We start from the raw sequence: 25508 nt of genomic DNA, 5'->3' as shown, positions 1-25508 counted from the left end.
TTTCTGTCGTTTCCTCTCAGCTGATAGAGCCAGGCGTGCTTTGCTCACTCAGCAGTGAAGGCATACAGGGGAAAGAGAGGGGGGGTTACTGATAGCTGATTGGCTAGATAAAAGGGGGGTCAGCTGTAGTGTCTGAGGTCCTGATTGGCCGGGGGGAGGGAGTGAAAGAAGGGAAGAGGCGTGGGGAAGCACAATCCCGCCCACCTACTCCTGCTTGGCCTGTTCTGCACAAGTATGAGCCCTAAGAGCACTCTCCTCAAATAGTGTGTGTTTGTGTGATAAATGTGTGTCCTTGACAGCTTCAAGCATGTTTTGTGTATAGTGTGCAATCCCTTCCTATAGTGTGCTGGCCCCTTAAGTGTGTGTGTGTGTGTGTGTGTGTGTGTGTGTGTGTGTGTGTGTGTGTGTGTGTGTGTGTGTGTGTGTGTGTGTGTATGAGAGAGAGAGAGAGAGAGAGTTGAAAAAAAAGAACAGTTAATAAAAGGACGTTAATGCCCCAGAGAATAAAGATGCAAACATCTATGTAATTCCTTTGCCGTTATTTGCGCACACAGACACAGACACACAGACACAGACACAGACACACACACACATACACACACACACACACACACACACTCTCTCTCTCTCTCGCTCTCTCACAAAGGCACTCTGTTTGCAGCATGAAATGTACACACGCACAAAAGCAGAAGGCTTATCTGCTGCTGGAGTACGGATACAGAATGAAGTGCATGTGAACAACTTTATCAGCTGAGTACCAGGAGCAGCCCTCAGCTGTAGGTATGTGTGTGTACGTGAGTGTGCGTGTGTGTGTGTTTTGCCATCTGTGAACTAATAAGGAACAGCATGTTGACGAGGCAAGAACTATTTTGAACAGAGTGGTGTGGTTAAAGTGCAACACACACTGGCATGCCCGCTCTCACCTCACATTCACACACATTGTGGATGGAGATCACAAAAGTTGAAGCACTGTACACAAAACTCACTTGAAGCTGTCATGAACATATATTTAGTAATCACCTTGGCCCAGCTCTCTTTTTACAGACACAAGTACACAGCTACCTGGTTATGCTTAATCCTTATTTAGGGAACCAGGGTTGACTTGTTATCAGCTGTGCGCTGGTCCAGACATGTGAGACGAAACTATTGATAGCTCTCTGTGTGTTTATGTTTTGGTCACTGTCTGTGTCTGACTCCTCATCTGTCTCCTGCTCAGTTTCCATCTGTGAGACCCTGCGTCTGTGTCCAAAACCGGTTGCTGCTGCTTTGCTATGTTATCTCTGTCATACAGAAGGATGAGGGGGGCCAGCATGTAGTTTTGGGGAGCTTTTCCTAAACAAAATCAAGGGTTTAAGTATATAGTGTTTCATATATTGTACAGATTTTTAACTCTTTAAATTAAATGTGTGGTTTGGAGTTTGAGTGGCTTAAATGTTATGTCATTCTAACTCACACATTGGGTTGAGTTATCTCAAAATGCTCTGAGTCAGGTGGACAAATCTACCAAAACAAAACAAAGAAAAAAATTGTCATGTTGATTCTGAACTGCAAATGGTAACATATTCACAGAAAGGCTGTGATGTCAGTGAGCATTCAGCTGTTGTTTTTTTTTTTTGAAAAAACTTTTTTATGTGGTTAAATACATATCCTTATTTGTGCGACCACACTTTATTTACGAACACTGTACTCTATTTAACAGGCAAAATACTTTTTTTACCACCAATATACTGCAGTTTAAGATAAGACAAGATGATAATTACTGTTTTCACAGAAACTTGTCTTGCATCCTCAAGCTCTAAACAATCGACAAAATAGCAGAAAAACAATAAAAAACACATTAAAACATCTGTGAGGTTGCCCTCCAGCAGTCATCAAAATGACTAATCAATAAGCAACCGGGTGCCCCTCTGACAAACACTATTATGTGAGAAACACATTTACATTATAGACATCATACATTCAGAAAATACCTATCCAGTCACAGTAAACGTGCGGGATATAATTTACTACACATTTTAATACTAATGTTATTGTCTTTTGTACTCATTTTATCTGTCTGTGCAATAGGTACTGTATATAAAAAGAATGACATTAAACTCTCTCTTGAACCTATTGTTTTTTAGCAGAAACAGTTACTTGTTAAGTTGTAATGCTGTCAAACAGTCTACCTGTGGGCATACACGTATATATGAGGAGCTACAACTAACAACTACTTTCAATATTACTTACAGGCATTTTTAAATCTTAAAATTTGAGAGGGAACGGTTGCTTGAAAATGGACTGAAATGATTGATCAGTTATCAATAGTTGTCCAATAATTTTCTGCTGATTGACTGACTGTTTCAGCTCTGCATGCATATGTTTGGATGCAGTGTGTAAATATTTGTGAGGAAGTATGTCACAGTTGTTTTGGTGCGTGTGTGTGTGTGTGTGTGAACTGCAAAGGGAGCAGAGATGAGGCTTGAAAAACAGCACACAGCTTCAGTGAGGTACCTCCAAATATAGAGATGTGGGGATGGGGGAGAGAGGGGAGGGGAGGAGGAGGAAGGTATAGAAGACAGTGAGATATAGACTCAGAGGAAGGATAAACTGATTGAAATGAGGCATGGTTTGTTGTGAAACAAACTTGGCTGCTGTTTTTAACTGCAAAGCCTGTAAAAACTGTAATAATGGGAACTTTCTTCTTGCAAGCCACAGCTGTTATTCAGGATCTTCCGTTTCAGCTTACACAAACACATGCACTCAAACACTGTCCCTTTAAGTGCCCATGTTGCCTTCCATATTTGGGGAAAAGGGGTGTGTCTTCTTTATGAAGACACCTCCTCCATTCATGGGCTCTCAGAGTGCAGCTGAGGAGAAAGGAGCTTTGAAAACACACACTCGTTCACATTCCATTAAACACACGCATTGATGCAAACCTGACTTAAGAGCATGGCAGTGTTTGTTTTGATGTCTATGTCAAGATGTCAGGGTTGGATTTTTAGATATGTGAACACGCTGGATGTAGACACACATGCATACTTTGTTTTTCAAGGCCTCCCAAAGTAACACCAGTTGAGTTTTTGGGGGGGTTCTCCAACCAGCATGAAACAGTCATAGCCTTCAAAAACTGAAGAGCTTCAACCAGAGTCTACCAGTACAAAACTTCCTGGAGTAAATCATTTAGTCACCGTGTTAAATAACCAGTTTTATAGATCGAAAACAAAGTCCGATTCACTCTCCTTCTTTGGGAGGGAGAGAACAAAAGGAGGAGAGGAAGAGGGGAGGTGGAGGAAGGGTGGGAAAGGAAAGTGTGTGCATGTGTCCGTGTGTGCGAAGGAGGGGGGCATCTGTGTAATACTGAACATGTGTACAGAGGGATGGAGCCCTGTGTGTGCTGGTGTCTGTTTATGTTAGCATGTACAAAAATGTGTTAGTAGTACACACCTGTGTGTAAGAGGTGTCCAGCTTCTCTCCAACACGAGAGTGATGAGAGCGAGCAGCAGCCAAACAGAGAAAATCAACAAAGCTTATGTGCAAATTTCACAGCTAATATCGACAAATAGTAGAATCACTGATGCTTTGACTTGCTGGCTGAGATCCATTTGAATTTTGTGATGCGATTTATGTTCGGGCTTTGTGGTGACATTTCAGGGAATTGGTAGAAATATTGTACGAAGGCTTTACAATGACATAAATCAGTCCGTGAAATGAACTTTCTGCACCCTTTGGCCTGTCAAGCATAAATTAAAGGGACAGAAGTGCTATTTATCAATCTAGATGGTTTTGGTGAGAGTTGCTGTGTGTTGGAGATGTCGGCTTCTGCTGTAATATTATGAACCAAGATTGCAGCTGACTTGTGGTACTCAAAGCACCTGAAAACTAAACTTGGACAAACTCAACAACGTCTCAAGAAATCATGACCTGGTTAGTCAAGATAATCCACAGATCTTTTTATGAGCAGTTTCATATAGGAACCATTTTCTTTCTCTCAAAATACATCCACCAACTGAATCACAGTGTAGAAGGAAGTGTCCATCTACTCATGGATGAGAGGCTAGTGCTCGTGACAGTATGGGATGTAAACATTAACTATGACACTGATGCACTCCTCTGCTGTGCATGTATTTTTTTGGTGCTTTGAGCACCACAAGCAGAGTGCCGTCTCGTTCCATTAGATTGGAAAGAAGGCTTTTATGGCAATATCTCCAACACTCGGCAACTCACACCAAAACAATCTAGGTTGATAAATAACACTATAGGTAAGAGGAAAAAGATATATTTTGAACTGCCTCTTTAAAGCCATTTGAAAGCATTTCTTAAGTAAATATAACATTTTTCACATTTCCAGTACTGCCTCTCTCACTCATACAGCAAATGCTTTTTGTCTTAGTCTTCATTTTCTATTTTTAACATCCTCGGTTATTATGTGACACCACATGGTAATAACATTAACTGATTTCTATTTTCACCATTTCAGCCCTTGTTTCTCTGCAGGCCACAGTGTCTTGTGTGTCCCACTTTCTTGCAAACAACAGTAGAACAGGAGCTGTGAATAAGATGCTTACCTACCAGTTTAACTGCCATAACCCCAACGAAACTCCCACAACCAAAATTTAACCATCATCAGATAGCCAGTGCCTGTAGGGTGTTTTCCATGAGTGCTTACGTATATTTACATTTCTAGAGCACTGTAACAATCCAGTGATAAGAACTCTCTGTGAGGGCATGTTTGACCAGCTGCCTGTTGATAAATAGGATACCAAAGCTAACGTAGGGACATGCTTTTATAAGTGTAAGCATCTAACTTTTAACTTTCAGTTGAAATAATGGTATCTGACGTAACATAGGCCTGATTAAGGTTAGATTTAAATCGGGGAGATGCAGCAAATGGACATTGCTTAACACAGACTTTTTGTCAGTCCATTTTAAACATCGGACTGTCCAAATAAAGCATCCCTGAAATAACTTCTGTTTGTTTTTCCGTTACCAGATATGCCTCTCCATCCATCTCTGCAATAATTTCCACTATTCAAGACAAGATTCTGCAAATGTGGAAATTTTTATTTTTCCTGTTTCCTGCAGTCGGCTACTGATCAACTTCCATCAAGTTGAATCCATTGTGATCTACACCTCACAGTAAGGTTATGTTGAGATTTTGCTACTTTTTCTGTCTGACATCTAATCCTTGAAGTCGCAGGAGTCTAACTTTACTCTGTGATGCTTTCCAGTTTCACAGGTTAGTTTGGAAAAAAAACATTGCAACTACACAATCAAGTAATGATAGATATAAGAAAGGACTGAGATAGAGTGCAATGGGAAGAAATGCAGAGATGGGGAGGAGTGTGGCACCCAGAGTCTTGGTGACAGGCCGGGCCAGCTCAGAGGATGGAATGTTCCAGAGAAATATGTTGCCTATTCATGGAGGACAGGAAATAAAGCTCTCTCTTTCTCCACCTCCCTTCCCTCTCAGTCAGAGCTCCTTCACCCTGAATTCAGCTGCCTGTATTTTTACCTCTCTCTCTGTCTCTTCACCTCAATCTGTGTGTGTGTGTGTGTGTGTGTGTGTGTGTGTGTGTGTGTGTGTGTATTTCTTCCTCTCCCCCCTTCAGCTGGCCTTTGGTGATTTTTTTTTCTCTGTCCATCTTCCTTCTGTTTAAATCAATTCCTTTTCCCCTTTCATGCTTGGGAAGCTCGCACAGCATGGTGGTTTTGCACCACTCAGACTGGTAGCGGCTGAATGTAGTCCAGCCTGCCATCTGGGCATTGAAATTAAATGGAAAAACACCATTTCCTCCCTATGTAGCTCACAAATACCTAACCAGGGCAACTGACTAATGCATGGTTACTAGCCATAGTGCATGGTGAAAAAGAAGACAATAGTAGTTGGAACTCATTTAAATTCACATTTGTAGGTGTGTGATCACTTCACATCTGCAGAATCAGTGGAGGAAACAAAGCAAAACTTTACAAATGACCTTAAGTACAAGTCTTAACCTTAACTAAAATACCAGTGGAGTGGCATGCGTGCATGTTTAGAGACATACACATATACAGAGAGCGGCTCATCCATTTTGGTCTGGGGGGCGTTACAGGGTGAAGGGCAGGGAGAGGTCTGGCGAGGGTTAATCCTGAGATCAGTCCAACACAAACACACACACACACACACACACACACACACACACACACACACACACACACACAAACACACACGCGCGCGCTTGGGCTCGTTAAGCAGCAGTTAATAACGAGAAGCTTTGGTACCACAAGAGTTGTTACTCTGTGTTTGAGCCTTATGACGGGGCTGTGCACGCTCTATATTTGAAGCTACAAGCATGCATCAGAATCCAAATATTCAACTAGACAAAACACCAGCAACCTATTTAACTATGACACAGATCAAATATGTGCTTTTATCTTTTTGTATGAAAGCTGCCAATGCATCAAATAACATGCCAAAAACCTTTCAGTTTAATGTTGACATGCTTCTCTGCATGAAAGTATGACACTGACTCTTTGATTTGGCAAACAACCAATCCAAGCAGCATACAAACCACAGATGCCAACCACTATGGATGCGAGAGGGGAAAGTCGGGGCATCACCAAAGATACTAGGATACTGTATCTGGTAAGAATATAAATGTTTTGCTAATCTATTTAGTGGGTGTTAAGATATTTCACAGGCTGTGTCCAAAATACATTCAAACGGGTATGTGAGATTTCTTTTAGTATGTCTAAAACCTTATTATGAAACCAACAGTATCTGAACTGCATACTATTTCCCGTGAAATATTATAGCATGCAAATACTGGACACTACATCAGCTTAAATTTACCACAATGCAATACTGCAGAGGAAAATATACTTGACCGAGACAGCTCTGTAACCTCGATAATGCTTAAATATCAATGAAAATATGTAAGAAGTGTAAATTTAAAAAAAATATTTTTAAAATACCGGTAAAGCTGAGTTTAGTTTACTATGATTACCGTAAGGAGGCTGTGAGAAAGTGAGGTGGCAATTGAAGCTCAGTGCGTCTGAAAAGATACATACTGCTGTTTATTCACAGAGAACTATGCTGAACGATGGCAGTGGATATGATATTCATAGCACACGATTTTGGACACGGTAACAGGTGTTACTCAATAGTAGACCAGTGGTGGGTGTACCGACAGATGTTGCTTTCCCTGTGCAAGTTTAGGAGGGCTAACAAACCTTATTGCTTACTTAATTACTTGATTCCAACACTCAGTTTAACTGAGACAATAAGCCATTACATTTATAATGATCCCCCAAGGTCATTATGTAAAGCACTGACAGCACTATGTTTTCCACAATATGTTATTAAAAAAACAATACTTGTTCATCTTTGTGATACACACATGACAAGTAGATAATGCTGTGAGATTAATCTTACACATTTGTCACTGGACACTTGACCATACAGTACACTGATCAGAATTTGACACTGTATAAAGGCTAATTTCTGCAGCCCATCTGGTGACTGCCTCTCAACTGTGTCATGACACTGATAGTGTCATCTGCCTGTTACATTGGGCCACAAATAAAAGAGATCCTGAAGGAATCAGATCTGAGCAGTTTTGGACAAAACACTGTGACACAGCTGTTCCCTCGCTCTGATGAGACGCAAAAGACGGGCTCGGCACACACACACACACACCACCACCACCACCACCACCACAACACAACCTTGCATATACAAAGAAAGACACAGATATGCCGCACTGACAAACAAAAGGCTTCAGTGCTCCACTTCTTATTGCATGGTTAGCAATCACTTCTCTTAGGCTTTGAGGTAAAGACACACACACACACACACCTCTGCACTCCCTGAAGGTGTACACCACCGCTTTAAAAACTCATTGGGAGGACATGAGTTGTACTAATGCTTTGAGACCTGCAGGAAATACACAACTGAGTGTTCTTTGAGAGAAACATGACAGAGCTACTGACTGTTTCAGCTGAACCCAATATACTTCTAGATCAGATATACACAGTTCAAACATAAATGCAACAAAAACATAGTAACATAGTAATTAATCAATTTCTGAAAGCGGCTATCTCAATTATCCAAAGAGAAACATTTTTTTACTCTTTATCAAATCAATTTAAGTGACAAATGATGCATGCAAATGCCCAGGCCTGTCATACACACTCAGCCTCTACAAGATGGAGGGAAGGGAAAAAAGCAGCATAGAGAGATGAGAGGGCTTTGATGCTGGGCGAGGGGATGGAGATAAATGACAACGTATCGGAGAGTAATGGACAGAGGGAACAAGACAAGGACGAGAGGGAGAGGGTCAGAGAGTGAACAGGTCTTAGCTTGATAAGCTCTGTGTTGACCTATATAATACAGATACATCTGCCTTCAAACATCTAATCATTGATGCTGGGGATGTATGGACGCCATATTAATAGACTAACAGGGTACATGTATAGAATTATATTCAGCCTGTGTATCTGTATGCAAAGCCATTCATTAGGATCAAGTATAAAACTTAATCCACTTACTTGCAAACAGTGGATCTTTCCGTTTGATACAACAGCTCAATACACACATAATATCAAGCCAGTTTTCTTCTGATTAGTTTGTTAATTTGTCTTGGTGCAATCTGCTCACTTGTTTAACCTTCCACTATCCACCTAGAAATTTAAGTTTTCAAATATGTGCATTTGTGCAGTCTTTGTGGCAGTATTACCAATGAGGGCTGCAAGACATTATTGACTAATCCGTCAATTTTCAAAAAATCCAAAGTTTCTACAGTTCAAGGTGACACTATGGTTTGTTTTGCCTAACCAAATATATTCAGTTTAAGATCAAATGATTAAAATATGAAAACAAATCAGACTTATGCTGTCTTTTTAGAAGCTTGACCTAGGTCATTTTCTTGAGTTATCAATTATTGTTTGATTAGAAAATAGTAAAAAAGAAAATAGTATTGATTGTTAAAAAATAGTGAATTAAAAATGTCCTATCTTGAATTGATGTCAAATTGCTTGTTCTAATAACTTTTAAACACTTAAAAACCTAAAAAATATTCAGTTTACTATTCAATAAGGCAAATAAAGACAGCAAATTCTTACAAATAAGAGGCTTGAGAAAATGAATGATAATACTATTAATATTTATAATGATTAACTGATTATCAAAGTAGTTGCTGATTATTTTCTTTTGCTTGACTAATCAATTGACCTAATGTTTCAGCTCTACAATAGCCTAAATGTTTGCTTTGTTGTTGATAAATGACTTAAATGTACATCTACAAGTACTGCTAGCAGAGTCGAAGCCAGCCAGAGACAAAACTCTCACCCACACACCCACGCTGTACAGAACTAGATATCACGGCGCTCAGTCTCTCAGGGTGTAATGTCAGACCATGTTGATTTATTCAGCAGGTGGTACTGTCGCCTTGCCATCCTCCTCTCTCTCTGTTGTCAGCTGGGTTTGAATAAAGTTGAGCAGGCTGCCACCAAACACCCAAAACAAAGATGGAGCACTTGACAGGAAAGAAAATTCCAGATTGTATCTCAAAGGGTGTAATACTGAATTCCTATCATTAATGAAACATGAGTATTTTATTTATTTATTTTTTTTAATCCTCAGATACACATAATAGTAATGGGTATTAGACACTTTTTAGCCACCAGCTTTTAGTCAATTCTGAATATTTCCATTCTGCAGGTTTTCTACTGCTGCACTGATCCTCAATGGGACAATGCTGAAACACGGATTTAAACAGCCCAAATACTTAATCATATTATGAGTTTGTGACTTTCTCTTTATTTTTTCATTTATTGCTTTTACTCTAAACATTTTAGCAACTCCAACATGTAAAAAGCAGTATCCAGCCTTTGCAAGATCAATTGGAGGCAGCATTAAATGGGCTGTTTGAGCCACATAGATTGGGCTTAGTAGTATCACACTGAATTCCTACAATTAATCAAATCCTTAAAAATACTACTAAGGTGACTAACTTATTATTTTGAGTTTTCAAAATAGTAGTTATTACGACTTTGGTGTGATCATGAGCTTTAAGTCGTGATATGGTAACAACATGAATGCTTCAGAGATGTGTTCTACTTTGTTCTACTGTTTGATTGTCAAGAACATTTAAATGACACAATAATTTGAGGCTTTATATTACAAAGTGATTTTGTCCCACGCTTCCCTAAAACTACTAGACCCTCCATCACATTTAAAACAGTCTCCCACTTATTCCAAGCATCCTTGAATTCACTGACATTTCCATCAGTGACCTATGAAAGGTTTAATCTATTAAATACAGTGAGTCAATACTCAGAGAACACAGTTACTATGAACACATGGAGTCTGAAGGTTTGTAAGAGGACTAATTAGTTCCCCTTATTGACAGACTGTTAAGTGGACTAACTGACCTTTACTGGTAAGCTTGGAGCTAGGTTTACTTAGTGTGTGAGTGTGTGTGTGTGTGTGTGTGTGTGTGTGTGTGTGTGTGTGTGTGTGTGTATGTGTAAGACCCGAGTTGCAGGTTTCGAGGTTAAAGTGATAGCGGTCAAAGCGGGATATGTGCTATTTTAGGAATAAGCTGTTTTGATGTCACTTTTTTGCAAAAGTGACATCAAGAAAAATGTCTTCACTCTGGAGAATGTCTTTTATGTGTGTTGAGTGTGAGAGCATTTGGTTATCAATAAGGTAAAAATACACACAGTTGCCCTCTGACCTGTCCTTTTGTTAATTTTATCTTTCATCTCAATCTGCCTCCGCTCTGTCCCTGAGCTGAGCGAGTTATAACAAACAGCGTCACTCTGATTGGCTCTCTATTGCAGCAAATCCCACGTTGGGACCCTTGAGGGGGTCATGAGATGATGAAAAGTATGTAAAATTTAAAAAAAAAAACATCTAGTATTACTGCGTTTAATCTGTGTCATAGATGTTAATCTTTAAAAGAAAAAAATAAACTACTAGGCTTTCACACACAATGGATGAAATAAAATAACAAAAAAGATCTATCCTGTGTCACTGTTAACCACTCAGTGCAACGCATAATGGAGCATACGAACAGGAGGAGTTATTTTAAACAACACTGGTAGTTTGACAAGGTTTATATAGATTATAGAAGGCAAAACCACATTAGGTAGAAGCAACTAAAACCCACTTTATTTTATTTTAGGCTTTAGGAGAAAAGAGCAATTGTTCTGTGTCAGTCGACCAGTCAGAACATGTTCTTGGTGATGGCTTCAGGCTTTGCACATAAAAACATGTATTCACAGTGACATACACATGCTTGTACAACTACATTTCTTATTTGTAATGTTTTATCTCACCATAAATCTAACACTTAAAGGTTAAATAACTCTTTATTTAAAAGGGTTAGGGTTAATTTAGTTCTCATACAGATGCAAGTGCAGTGCACACGCACGCGCACACATACACACACTGCAGATCAATATAGCCCAGAGCAGTGTTGAGTACTGGATCTAACCCACATAATCATCTGTAATCTCTGACATCAAATCCTGCAGAGACACATTGGAGGGCTGACAACAAGCCTTGATCAGCTCAAAGCGTTTAATAGCCACCCCCACTTTTCCACACACGTACAGAGCGCTGCCAGGTTCAGATGCAAAAGGAGAATTGCAACTATGAACCATAACCACACAGTCAGATAGACATAACAGGTACAGAAGGTGTATTCAATCTGTTAAAATATAGGTTAGGTGTACAGAGGACCACCGGACAAATGGCATCCCTTAACTTGGAAAACTTACTGTCACAGATTATCGGATAACTAAATAAAATATTATACTGTGGCTGAACTGCAGGCAAGGTAGGAAGAGCCACTGCAGGCCAATGTTTGACAGACTGTAACGATGTTAGTCTGGGCCTAATCTATTCAGGCAGAATCAGAGGAAACTGGGCTCTCACAAGGCTCAAGTTCATACTGTACTCAGCTAAATAGCCTAACTAGGTACTGATGGCTCCAAAAGAAAACACACAACACTAATGTCTGTGCTCTTAATAAACTCAACACTGGAGCCTAATATATTTGCAAAGGTTGATCATATTAGTTGTGCATTTCGAAGTCAAAAACAGGGATTTCAGATGAGGCTTTTCTTGCATGCTAAAAATGTCCCGCACTCATCCTTGTTCAGTTTTTGATCGCGACCTCCATTCCTTTTCTTTTGGTGTGAGAGGATTCTCTAAATTTCTTTGTCTCACCTAAATAGACTGAATTAATATCTCGTGTTTTTTCTTCCGCCACTATGTCATGACATTTGAGAACTTAAGTCTAAGAGGGACTGTGCACGGGACAAGCCCAGACCCAGGCCTGCTCAACAACATGCACCTTGCCTTCAGGGTTGGTTACAGCAAAGATGTGCATGACGTCACACACAGCTGAGGACAAAGCCCACTGGTTTCTCCCAGACAGAGAGGTGGGGGGTGGCTGTCAGAGCAACGCAAGGACAAGCAAGAAGAGAAAGAAAAATGTCGACTTATTGCAGATGGATTTGCTGCAGCAATGTGTGCATATGTGTGTATATGTGTGCATGTGTGTGCAGAAATCATTAATTTACATAAATGTGAGACAGCTGATGGATTCCCATGTGCACATGTGCTGTGTGGGTGATGCAGAGTGAGTGTGACTGCATACACTTGTGCCTAATGTGTGTGTGTGTATGTCAATGCCATACTGTCCTGCTTGTCAAGACAATGGGAGGCAGCACAGCTCAGCATAACACTATAATAACTGACTCTCACACTGTATAGATTTAATATTAATTAGGGTTTTAGTGCCAATGCTCCCTTTACTGCAAGATGCAATGCAACTCCCAAGAGCAATCCAAGGGAACAATGCACTCATTGAACTCAGTGCTATTCCTCTTTCTTGTAATCTTTAGAGTGATCATCATCACTCCATCCACTGAGCTATAGTCATAATCTCACAAGATATATATCTATATGCTAGTGCTGGTTGATCCCTCCTACACAGTCTATATCGGCACAATGCCAGGAGGGCAGAAAATCAAATATTTACTCATGCATTTTAATTAAACACACACATACACCTATAATGGTGATTTATTCATTGGGTTTTTTATCACTTTGTTCCAATAACCACCGCAGACTGCATGCACGTACGCACACACACACACACATAAAGAAAGAGTGAGGAAGGCAGACAAAGCAGGGGAACGCCCCCTACACCCTGCAAGATACTGTCAGGTCATCAATTGGCTCAGGCTGGATTCTTATCATTCTTTGACGAGATTAATATTTTTTTTTAAATGGTGATTTTGACGACCTGCACGTGCAAACATTTCACTGGAATTCAGGAATCTCAGAACAACCTATCCTATAATTAAAGTTCACACAAAGCACAAGATTAACTGGCAGCTAGCTAGCCAGATTTTAAGAATGTAAAGGCTACTCACCGAACAATAAAAGGTGGACTCAGGAGGGGAAAAAACAGCCTGGCAGCTTGAACTGACGCGTCCCTAACGTTTGGGAGTTTGGCCTTTTTGTTATCTCTGTGCCGTGTTGACTGCTGCGTTGTTGCTGGTAGCTAACGTTTTTTTAGGGCGACTTCGAAGCTAAAAAAGCCGTTAGCGCCGTTAGCTAAATATCAAATACTCGGACAGTTTCAATGTCGTCCTCCCACTCAGCTTTGCCACATAGCTCGCTTGTTGGCTGACTACGTCCCTTCTACGTCTTTTTTAGTGCTCGCAGCTGTTTTCGTTGTTTCAGCCTTTGCCTGAAATTCCTCCTCTGTCCCTTTAAACGACAACGTTTCCGGACTTCGACACTTAATATATGGGGGCGGGGCTACGCGGCCAGCTGAGCGCCTGTCATTTAAGTGATTGGCTGCTTCTATTTCCCTCAGCCAATCAGCACTCGAGGAATACGCCTTCTTTAAAACATGCAGATTTATTCATAAATTCCGCTCCGTGATTGGACCAAGGATTAATTTAAGAAACGCCCAGTACACGTGCTTTTTCTCCCCTCCCATTCTTTAGTGCAAAGGATAGCTGCTGTGTTGGAGCTTCTGGTTGTCAATAGATCCTCTAATATCCAACCGAAAACCAAACCGTGATCTGATATAAGGGCAAAAATATGCAGTTATACAGCACTAATTGTGGTAAAATAATGTAATGAGAATGGTTAATTACGCAGTCTACAAATGACAACCCTCTTTTTCATCCCTTTGTAGTGAATCAGCCATAGCCATGTTGTCACATAGCTAAGAATAGATCAGCCACACGTTGTATTCCCATATTGCCTTGCAGCTGCACTGATCTCCACGCCCGTCCTCCCAGTGCTCACTGGGGCCTGATTATACCTTGCTGTGGTGAGGAGAAGGCCTGTGTAGATAAAAAGAACAGTTGATTGTAAGCTCAACGAGTGAAATGTAGGATATTGCATTTACTGCATTCTTCCATGTCTGTGGTGATCCCTTTGGCAATGCAACTCTGCATATTTTGCACAATAATGGTCATTGCAAAATCACCTCTATGCACTTGTTTTTAATCCTAGACATGCTATGGTGCATTGCAGGAGATTATAACCAAATCAGTATGCCTGTTTCTCTCACAAAATCACAATTTTCTGCATCATCAAAAGTTCCTCTTATCATGGATGAATTTAAGAGATCAGCTATTTATGCATGCATGCAGACAAGATGGATTTTAACAAATATTCATTTTTTTAGTGGCAAATTAAGTTTAGATTGTAGGGTCAACCATGCAGCAAAGGACACTTGTGACAGATTCCACTCAGTGTACATTATTTTGAGACTTCCAGCTACTTGAATATTTTTAATTTGTAACCCACCCAATTTAAATTTAGCTTCTGGAGACCAGAAATGCCAAAAGTGTCAGTGTCTCTTTATACCACTGAAGAGCTTTTCTCAGAGCAACTGTTTTTTTTCCTTTTGTCATAAAGAAAATAGAAAACAGGTGGGACTAATTTCAGATAATCTAAAATGCTGAGATAAAAGTTTTAATGTTATACTCTTTCCAACACATCTTATCTCACAAGCATTTGTATGTGCAGCCTTTAAACCTTTTCCAATAATCCATCATGTAATATGACCTGAAAAAGAAAATGAAAGCTCATCATTTGGTTGTACAGGTTAAAAAAAATGTGTTTTGTGGGATGTCTTATCAACACAGAGAACTGCTGCTTCAATTGTGTGTTTTGCAATTAAGTGTTATTTGCAGAATAACATAAATAGGCCAGAATATAAGACAGAGACAAAACACTCAACTATAAACTATTCAAAGGGGCCGTCTTTTCTGTGCCATATAAGGACAAATTAGGATGCACATCCTTAAAATGGATAATGCAGTTTAGGGTTTTACCATGTTGCCTAGATGTTGCAGCAGCTTGCCTTCATGTCATTTCCTCTCTTATAACACAGCAGGTGTCTCTGTTAGTTGAGTGGCTGGCGCCCCCTGTTGATAACTGGCTACAGTAGTCACATTGACCTTTCAGAGTGCTTTGGTCTAACCAGTGATTTGCCTATCAAGATCCTGGACTTGCTGTAAGAATCTCAGCAGGAAAAATACTTAATAATCAGACTTTTCTTTCTGGTGTCTTTGACCATTAAATGGTTTCTGCACCCTGGGAGATACAATCATCTGACAGGCTGTGGAGGGAAGGGCATTCATTATTTAGACTTAAACTTTAAACTTGAGATATTTGCACTGCATCTCTAATCCATTGCATCCATTTTGTACATGGTTTTTGTGTCCTTTATTTTCTGTTTTGTCATTTGATATATTTAAATTGCTTCTATATTTTTTTAATCTTGTGTTCTATTCTATTTAAATTCACTATTTTATTCTTCCTTTATGTTAACTGTTTTACACCAAAACAACAAGTCACATTCCTTGTATATGTAAATGTACTTGGCAATAAAACTAGATTCTGATTCTGATGAAGTGGGTGATCTTAATAATAATGTGAAACACTGAAGGGGGAGATGGGTCAGCTACTCAGATCATGTGACTTCATGCCAATATTCAAAAATATTCTCTTCATAGGTATCAAAATCCATAATGTAATCCTACGTGAACAAAGTTGATGACCATGACGTACCTGTTATTGTTTTTCCATGTTTACTATATTTTAGGGGATTTTCTTTGGATGATTTTCTATGTTCTTGTGGAAAATTAATGATTTATATTATCTTTGATAATTAGGTGTTCAATGTCTGAACCCCAGAGGATACTTTAATCATATAAAATCAGCAAAAATCCCTCACAGATATACTTATGTTTTTAGGCCTACTCTCTACAGATAATCAATAATATAAAGGTTTGAAACATTGACTGCTATTTATTTTTTATTCTTACTGTTTTGCTATCTAATGGTTCATCAGATTTAGCATCTGCTTCACTGCGCCAGACAAATTATTCACTCTAGTAACCAAAACTATCCATGATAGAATACTGACAGTGTAAGATGTAAGTATAAAAACAGCAATTAAATGTTTTGTTTATGAATTTTAATAGGAAGTTGATTATTCAAAGACTATGTCAAGCAATCAAACCATGCCGTATGTAAATAATCAATGTTCCGCTTTTTTTAAAAAAAGTATGCAGAACATAAAATAAAGTAGCAAAATATTTGTTAATAAAAAAATTTAGAAAGAGGAAAGTGCCAAATTTATACCCTAATCGGGCAATCTCGGGAGAAACAATTTGTAATTTGGAAACTAAAGGTCATATTTTGGGGAAAAAAATCATGAAATCCTGTTATTTTAGCCTAGATAAATTAGAATATAGCAGTGAACTAATTTACAAATCTAAATGTGCCTGCCCACATAAGGGTTAAGTCACTGATTGTTAAGTCCAGTTGATTAAATGGAGCAGGTCAGTGACGAATTGAGTGGCAAAACCCAATTTGACCTAAATTTTTCAGTGTGGAGCAAGGCTTTGTTGAGTGAGTGTACACATTTAAGTTGATGTTATTTTTGAAATAGTGTTGTGAGGCAGGAGCATGCAGTTTTTATATAAAATACAGTTATCAACGATAACCTCCTAACATACATACTTGAAACTGGCACTGCCTTAATGTTAATGTTAATACTGCAGACCTCCAAAATAAAAGAAGGCTGTCTATAATTTCCCATAAACACATACACAACACTGTTTAGTACAACAGTAAAGCATCTCGTCAGCTTGTCAACAAAGTACAAGTCATCAGAAACGACATAAAACCTCATTCACATCTTGCAAACTATATACACTCCTTCACTCATGACTACATTCAGTTTTAAGTGTTGTCAGAATTTGTCATCCGTTCAGTCGTTTTTGTTTTCTTTGACCCGTCTGTGCAGTGCTCTCTCCTCCTCTTCTGTCTGCTCTTCTGCCCTTCCTCTTGTCGGAACTGATGCCTGTTGAAAAGAAGTTTGCGTGGAGAGATCAATGAAATTAATTGAGAGCTGAAAATGTTTTAAAGTTTGGCCAGGGACAATGCATGAAAATAAGCCTTTAAGGTAAACTCTGGCTCATGTACAATTAAAACACAATATAGGATACTAAATGTAAAGTGTTTTGGTATCTAAATGTAGGCAGCTTTCTTTGGAAACAGCTCAAATACTATTGGAATACTATAAAATACAAAATATTGTGCTGCTGCCATGATGGCCATTAATAAATTACTTTAGTATGGAGGTTGTCGCTACCCAGCAGAACAAAGACCAAATCTATCAGCTGCCAGGTAGAGCTGCAAGTATTACTTTCATTATTCAATTAATCTTTCGATTATTTTCTTGATTAATTGATTAGTGGCTTGTCTATAAAATGTCAGAAAATGGTACAAAATGTCAATCAGTGTTTCCCAAAAGCCCAAGATTTTGTCCTCAAATGTCTTTTTTTGTCCATAACCAAAAAACATTCAGTTTACCATCATATAGGAGAAAAGAAAATATTCACATTTAAGAAGCTGGAATTTTGCCTATTTGTTATTAGAAATTACTCACACTGATGAATCAATTATTAAATTGGTTGGCAAATAATAGTTGACAATTAATTTATTAATCCATGAATTGCTGAAGCTCTGGTACCGGGTATGCCAACCATCGCTGTCCACTTTGGCAGGTGAGTATCATGTACAGATTTTCAGACATTAAGTCTGTATGCAGTGTGCTTACAGTTTCACTTTTATACTAACTAGATCTAAACAGAGTATTTAGTTTGTACATAAACTCATAGCTGACATCTGGGGGGAAAGCATGCAGCTGTATAAATAAATAATGTGGTGTTGCATATTTATCCAAATATTTTTCAGTTGTAATAAGGCAAACTCGAGTGTCCCTTGTGGTGTTTTGAATGAAACTGAAAAGGGGCGTTAAAAAAGCAATATACATCACAAAGAATCATAAAAAAGACTTGATCCTTAGAAATAACATCTGAATTATCATAACCCACACTGCTGCAAAAGGTTTCCATGCACACTGATGATCATCCGCCCCAGTGGCTACCAGACTAACACAAACCTAAACATAAGGCCTGTATGTGTGCGTAAAATACATTAAAATACATGAGATGGAGTGAGAGGAGCCTTGGTTTCTAATCCCCTTATCATGGCACTAAAAAAAAATCACATTACTCCTCTGCTAGCAAATTTGCACGATTTACCTGTTACTTACTGCACTAATTAAAAATTTGATCACTTTTAAAGCATTACATGTCCTTTCTCCAAATAAAATTAAGAATTTACTGACCCCCTATGTATCTGGGCGTTGCCTTAGATCAGCGGATGCAGCTCGGCTCATTTTTGCCTGATTGTGGACTTTCGCTGTCAGAGCGCCCACACTGTGAAACACTCTGCCTAATGAGATTAAACTTGCTAAATCATTAGCATCTTTTAATCCCCTTCTTAAGACTTTCTTTTATAGGAAAGTATTTTTGAATATTTCATATGCTGCTAGTTTTTTTCTTCTCTTTTCTTCTCTTTTCTTTTTCTTCCTTCAACTGCCATTTTTATTGCTGCCCTGTTTTATCTTCTGCTGCTTCTCTGACTGAGCACTCTGTAACTTTGTTAAGAAAAGTGCTATATAAATAAAGTTTATTATCATCATTATTATCATTTATAGTTTCAGGTGCAGTGAGGAGAGTTGTGATCTCACCTGGACTGCCAGCGTCGGCCACTGTTCCACACTCTACCGAAGGAGGGAAGCCAGTTGGCGTCTGTATGTGAGCTGTGATCAAAGTTGGCGCCCACTCTGTTCGGTGGAAGCTTCCTCAGCTTCTCTTGCTCCTCTGGAAAAGGACACATTATAAATTATACTACAATAAATACTTCAATTTATTTTTTATTTTATACTACAAAATTATTGAAACTGTTACAGATTTGTACCCCAATATACACGGTTAGAATTAGATTAAGATCAGAGACCATGAGAAAATGTGATTTTGTTGCTGCGATTTTACATGACAGTGAAGCAACAAAGCAGTAATGAAGAAAATCCTCAAGTGTATGAAGGTTTAAAAATAGCAGAAGATGCATTATAAATTTTGGCTCACTTGTTACATAATTGCTCATTAAAATGATTCAGGCTGGAACATTTCTTGAAGCAAACAAACAGCTCGGCTGAACAAATTTGTCATAAAACTTTAAAAAATCTGTGTGTGTTTGAGTCCTACTCTGCTTGAGGAACTCTTGGAGCGATGGACCGATCTCCGGATGCGCTGTAGCTCCGGAGGTCCCTTCCAGAGGATCGTCCTGGAGCCAAGGAGGGACGGCACCTACGACACACCGAGGATATATGCTTTTTTTTTTTTTTTAATTATTAATCAAATCAATGTCCACCCTTTAATGTACATACAACCACTGTACACGCTTCCTTAACAGGACCATGTATGATGTAATGTTTTGTAAAGAACAGTAATCCCAAGAGTCTTAAAATTAAGAAATATGAATTTAAACGCAAAATATACAATATACAATATGCATGCACGGTTCCTAAAGCTTAAGGCAAGTTAGATTTTATACTTTTTTAATGCAACTCTGAATTAAGGTCTCTCTTTTGTTCACCTCTCATATATATTTCCAAAGTAGTCTTGGCATTTTTGCAGATACTTAACCTTCACATAAATTCATATATCACTGTACCTGTATGAACATTTCCACTGTTTGATGAATCCTGTAACAGAGAAAACGAGATCAGGAGAGGTGATTGCATTTGTTTGACAAAAAAAAAAAACACAAACAAATTACTAAACTTGAACACTTTCTCAATGAGAGCTGTCCGTCTACCTGATAGCCAATGAAAGTCAGGCCTTGTCCTGTGTCAGCCCACGATGCTTCGACCATTGACTCGACATAGCTGCTCCCCGCCTGCTGGTCTGACCCCTGAGACGTAAACTGAGAGCTGCTCCCCAGACAACAAGATGAGCCCCAAAACAACAAAAGAAATTGAAAATGCCACTGATGATGCAACTGAAAAAGGATAGGATGTGGTAGATGGACACGGTGTTACCTGACAGCATCCTCAGCAGACATGTCTGTGCCGTTGAGTCCATTGAACAAGTCCGGCTCTGCGTCACGCTGGCATTGATTCAGGAAAAGCCAACAGTGGTTCACAGAAGTCTGAACACTACTCATACTTCATCACACAATCCTCATACACCGCACACTCTCTCTATTCATGCCTTTGTCTGTCTCTTACAACTTCAATCCATTTACATCATCTTTTTTTTTTTTTTTTAAAACTTTTACTAGAACCTGATGATGAAAATGAATGTCTCTCCAAACCATCCAAGCTACCAAATATAAGATTTCGTCAGGCACAGGATCTCAAGAGGATCATTTGTTACCACCTTTGGCAGTTACAATCATTAAGCTCAAAAATGGTGGCATTTCCCATTTTACATGTAACTCAGAGTCATCATTGATGGATACTGCCACCGCATCCTTGGAAAACAAACCTCTAAAAGAGACTGAAGGACCTCTTGACGATGCTTCTCCTGGGCCCGAATGTGGTCAGCTTGCTGCAGTCACAAAAAGAAAAACAAAACAAAAAAAGATCAACAGATTTCAAGCCTTTAAACACACCCGTTATCGTGATCTTCTGACTTTTCCTCTTGTGCTACGAGCAGGTTAAAGTCATATCTTCTGGATGGACTGGCATTGAGTTTGATACATATATTCATGTTGCCCAGATGGTTTTCAATCCTCTGACCTTTCCTGTAACGAACCCTGAGATTCACATTTACGGTTTTGAGTGAAATGTCTCAACTATTATTCTATACCTGCTTTATGAATTCATCTTCTTTCTCCACAAATGATTCCAAAGCCTTTGCCACCTCAGCTTTGAACCTAACAAAAACAAACAATGAGTAGAGTCTTTCATTTTCCAAACAAACTTTATCAATGCAAACTTTTGGCTCATCGGGCCCACCTTTCAGTTTCCTCCTCCGTGAAGATGACCTTGTCTCTAAACTTAGGGTCAGCTTTATTCTCCCACCAGAACTTGTGAGTATTTTTCCTGTGTTCTGAGCTGAAACCAGATACGTGTTAAGATGTCAAAGGAAAAGCAGTTTATAACAAAAATCATATGGCCAATAAAAGGTATTCTAATGTACAGCTCTATATCTCTGTTTGCTTAGGATACTTTTTTAACCCTGGGGTAAATAAATAACAGTATATTAAATAGGACTTACGTGGCCATGTGTTCGATTAAGCCTCCGTACAGCACAGTCATGTTGCCATCTGTGACATTTCTTTCAATTTCAAGCTCACAGCAGTAACACCAGAATGTCTGCTTATGCTGGGTGCAATCAAACTTTTCTACTTGGGGTTTTTTAAGTGTGCGCCGAGCTTCCTTCACCTATTAGACAGTGGATAAAACAAACATAGGACACATAAAAGTTACACAACTACAACAACAAAATGCATAAATAAAGCAAATAAGGCTTGGAAAGATTGATTAAAAACCATTATATTTCTGTAACATAATTTTTCATGTGTAATTGTGATCAATATTTTTTTCCGTAATATTTTTCCCTAACTTATTAAAAATAATTTTTCTAAAACTACGTAACATTGCCATTTGTGAAACGTCTTATGGAGATGCTCACTGTCTGCAACAGTCTGCTCAAGATTCAAAGGTTTAAATACTTGGGAAAGCAGCACAAAGACAGGCAATACCGCTCCAGGTTTCAAGGGGTTAAACATTATGTGTTGTTGAGTAGTAAAAGCTACTAAAAAGAAAAGCCAATGGCTTAAATTAGAGTCCCAGATAATTATGACAACATGGTCCTTTCGATTGTGATGACGGTTTGCTGCTAACGTTAGCACCTGGGCTAGCATGACAACAGTTCAAACATAAATATATACTTATATATGGCCATGGAAGCAAATGTAGGCACAAAATACTCAAAATGTTGTCAGCAAAAGACCGATGACACCAAACTACTTACCTTTTCTAAGAATTTAAGAAGAACCACTCTCAGTCTGCTTTGGTGGTTTTTTCCGAAGATGTGTCCCTTTCCATTAAATGTCGTTTGTCTACATATAGCACAGTAAAATGCACCCATTTAGACCGTGTATAAAAACACTAAATATGCTACAGGTGAATTAACACAGTCAGGAGCTAAAACAAAACATTTCTATTCATTTTTTGGTCTTCTTTTCCCTCATGTTTTCCAATAAACACAAACCAAACATCAGCTACAGGAAGTAATGCCGTCTTGATATGTTTCCCCCCGGAAGCTTCTTCTTTTTTTTTTTTTACTTGTTATTAACAGTTTTGAAACCGTACATTCAACCAAACCAGACAGACAATATATATATATATATATATATATATATATATATATATATATATATATATATATATATATATATATATATATATATACCTTCACAAATTCACACAGGGGTTGACGTAACTAATTATAAAGTTGGAAGATTTAAATTAATTAATAGTTTTGGTTGGCCTTAAATTACATATTTTAGATATCGTTTTAAGATCTGTATCTAGATATGTTGTTCTTTAAAACTGATATATGAGGGCAATTTTTTCAAAATATTTCATTTTATGAATATAAAATATAGCTAAATCAGTGAGCAAATTACTTATTCTGGAAGTTGTTGAACTGTTACTGACTGTAAATATTGTTTCTGACCCAAATAAAATCAGAGAATAATATATGTGCTTATCTCAATAGTTTAAATTACGTTAGTGGTACTACTTTTTAAACTAATTTGCCATTAGATATTTGTCATCTGTTGAGTGCGGGAATAAAAACTCCAGCACTTCCGCTATCGGAACTCAAGAGTGTGACACAGCGGAAGTAAACAAACACAGGCGCTGGTAGCGTTTAGCTGCATACACGTGTTGAACTGGCGTTTAGACGACATTGTAGTCGTTCTGCAGGCAACTTTGTAATCGAGCAACTATGTCTTCAGTTGAATATTTGAGAAACTTTGTAAACGAGCGACTAACTGCTGCTGCTGAAGAAATATTCGGAGTTTTTAAACAAACTATCGTCGAGTACGAAGAAGAGATCGACCGTCAGCGCAAACTGCTGGAAAACGTTTCCAAACCGGAGATAAAGTTACTCAGGATCGGTGTGTAAAGCCTAATTACTTTGATAAAACTGTTTTTTTTATTTATACTGATACTCATCTGCACTTCTTGTTTACCATCACAGTTGTATTCATTTCGTTATGCTCTCTGTCCCTCCAGAGCCTCCACAGCAACATGTCTGTAAGGAGGAGGAGGAGGAGGAGGAGGAGGAGGCTCCCGCCCATCAGCAGCTCTGTATTCAGCAGAGAGACTCCAGTCTGGACCAGGAGGACCCAGATCCTCCACAGATTAAAGAAGAGCAGGAGGAACTCTGCATCAATCAGGGGGGAGAGCAGCTTGACCTGAAGCAGGAGGAGACTGATAGCAGTACATTGGCAACTACTTATGGGGAAAGTGACCACAGTGAAGATCAGACTATTTATATTGCTACTGACAAAAGTGTAAACGCAACAGAGACAGAACTTCCCGGCAGCATGTGTATCAGTTGGCAAAAAGACGACTCCGACTCTGAAAATTCTGAAGTAGCAGAACCAAAAGAAGTAAACCAGCTTCTCTTTCACAACTATATCGTATCTCAACATCAGAATGGAAACAAGCGTGGAGAATCAGGATCCGGGACTTTCCGCGACACTCACACAGGCAAAAAAGTTTTCAAATGTGACAGGTGTGAGAAAACTTTCAAGTATAGGTCAGATTTTCAGAGACACCTGATGATACACACTGGTGAGAAGCCATATTCTTGCAACTTGTGTGGAAAAAGATTCAATCAGAAAGCAAGACTGAGTGTTCATCTAAGAATCCACACGGGTGAAAAGCCATATTCTTGCAAAACATGTGGAAATTATTTTAGATATAAGAGTCAGTTGACGGTCCACATGAGAGGCCACACAGGTGAGAAGCCGTTTACTTGCGAAACCTGTGGGAAAGATTTCAGACGTAGCGATGAACTGGCAGCCCACATAAGAAGAATACACTAATTTTTTTCCCCCTTATGTCACTCACATTTATGTTTACTGTGTTTCCTTTTTATTTTTTTTATTATATATAACACTAGACGTATCATTAAGTATAAAGCTGTTCATCAAGGCTGCAGATGGGTGTGACTCACATAAAAATTAAAGGTAGTCATCGTGAAGAATGGTTACGTTAAAGTATGATTTGATATCATTAAGTAGTGTGATCAGTGCAGCGGTCTCTTTTTGGACAAATATGTATTCAGTCAAGGAATTAAAATACATGTACTTAAACTTTTTCATTTACGTGCAGTATTTATTGTCCAGGGAGCTGAGATCGTATATAATTCCACACAGAGAAGAAATTGTGAACCCTTCAAATAAAAATGAAAAAAACAAACAGTTTTTAAGTTTGTTTTTTTTTTTTTGCGTTCCCTTCTAGCTTAGAGACAAGATCAGAAAGTAGACCAGCAAGGAGATGCAGGACCAGTTCTAAATACAGAACCAAAACAAAAGAGAAGGAAAACTCACTTCACTTCTCAAAAACGTCTTTAAAATGTGATACTTGTGGGAACGATTTATTTTAAAACTGCGGCGACAACAATAGCCATATTCTTGCACCACCGGGGACTTGGCGGCTGTTTGTGTTCATTTTTGACAAAGTGAATGCGAGGAGCAGACTGATAGGCATCGTGAGGTCCCGGGCTATTATGTTTGCTCGACAGACAGCTGTTGGAAAGTTAACATTCATGATGCAACTTTTTACTCATTAATTCGTTTAAAAAAATACTTTAGAATAGAAATCATCAAAGAACAAAACAAACGGCTTCTTTACATTAGTGTCCAGGACATCCATCAGTCAGCATGGCATGACATGTCACACGTGATGGAAATCTCAGGCTTATCATGTTCAGTTTGTTCTCTTGAGATCTCAAATTAATTATGTCGTTATCTATGGAAAACACAATTTCTTTATCTCCAAAAAATTATCCCATTATCTTGGGAAAACAAAGGGGGTAAAATGTATTAATGA

General features: G+C 38.7%; 3 protein-coding genes and 1 long non-coding RNA gene across 5 annotated transcripts in view; 2 read left to right on the top strand and 2 right to left on the bottom strand.

Annotated features, from left to right (window-relative positions):
* The window catches only part of atosb (atos homolog b), a 33984-nt gene extending 20214 nt beyond the window's left edge, over positions 1–13770 (bottom strand). For both annotated transcript variants that reach the window (XM_042488010.2, XM_042488011.2), the window contains exon 1: positions 13414–13770. The gene's annotated coding sequence lies outside the window, so the exon portion shown is untranslated. The remainder of the gene's footprint in view (positions 1–13413) is intronic.
* On the top strand, positions 678–19215 carry LOC148189718 (uncharacterized). The gene is made up of 3 exons (XR_015776392.1): positions 678–780; positions 4973–5118; positions 19083–19215. It is a non-coding gene; the product is annotated as an uncharacterized LOC148189718 (long non-coding RNA).
* On the bottom strand, positions 16466–22688 carry cenatac (centrosomal AT-AC splicing factor). The gene is made up of 11 exons (XM_042488018.2): positions 22411–22688; positions 21652–21818; positions 21390–21488; positions 21241–21307; positions 20917–20979; positions 20469–20536; positions 20246–20360; positions 20102–20132; positions 19633–19734; positions 19116–19248; positions 16466–17378 (listed from the first exon to the last, which is right to left on the bottom strand). Exons 1-11 carry the CDS (start codon positions 22525–22527, stop codon positions 17258–17260), a joined length of 1083 nt encoding a protein of 360 aa, XP_042343952.1. The 5' UTR covers positions 22528–22688; the 3' UTR covers positions 16466–17257.
* A 572-nt stretch (positions 22689–23260) lies between these two features.
* LOC121944279 (uncharacterized) lies at positions 23261–24875 on the top strand. The gene is made up of 2 exons (XM_042488019.2): positions 23261–23563; positions 23682–24875. Exons 1-2 carry the CDS (start codon positions 23392–23394, stop codon positions 24497–24499), a joined length of 990 nt encoding a protein of 329 aa, XP_042343953.2. The 5' UTR covers positions 23261–23391; the 3' UTR covers positions 24500–24875.
* The last annotated feature ends 633 nt before the right edge of the window (positions 24876–25508 follow it).

This window comes from Plectropomus leopardus, chromosome 4, assembly GCF_026936395.1.
Source record: "Plectropomus leopardus strain MGB_pleo_1.0 chromosome 4, ASM2693639v1, whole genome shotgun sequence".
Taxonomy (NCBI): Eukaryota; Metazoa; Chordata; class Actinopteri; order Perciformes; family Serranidae; genus Plectropomus; species Plectropomus leopardus.
This window is presented reverse-complemented; position numbering and strand designations above follow the sequence as displayed.

Coding starts and splice junctions, on each gene's coding strand:
- LOC121944279 (XM_042488019.2), top strand. CDS start 23,392: ATGTCTTCAGTTGAATATTTGAGAAACTTTGTAAACGAGCGACTAACT. Junction 23,564..23,681: donor GATAAAGTTACTCAGGATCG/GTGTGTAAAGCC, acceptor CTGTCCCTCCAG/AGCCTCCACAGCAACATGTC.
- cenatac (XM_042488018.2), bottom strand. CDS start 22,527: ATGGGTGCATTTTACTGTGCTATATGTAGACAAACGACATTTAATGGA. Junction 20,980..21,240: donor AAGATGAATTCATAAAGCAG/GTATAGAATAAT, acceptor TTGTGACTGCAG/CAAGCTGACCACATTCGGGC. Junction 20,361..20,468: donor TCTGCTGAGGATGCTGTCAG/GTAACACCGTGT, acceptor TCTGGGGAGCAG/CTCTCAGTTTACGTCTCAGG.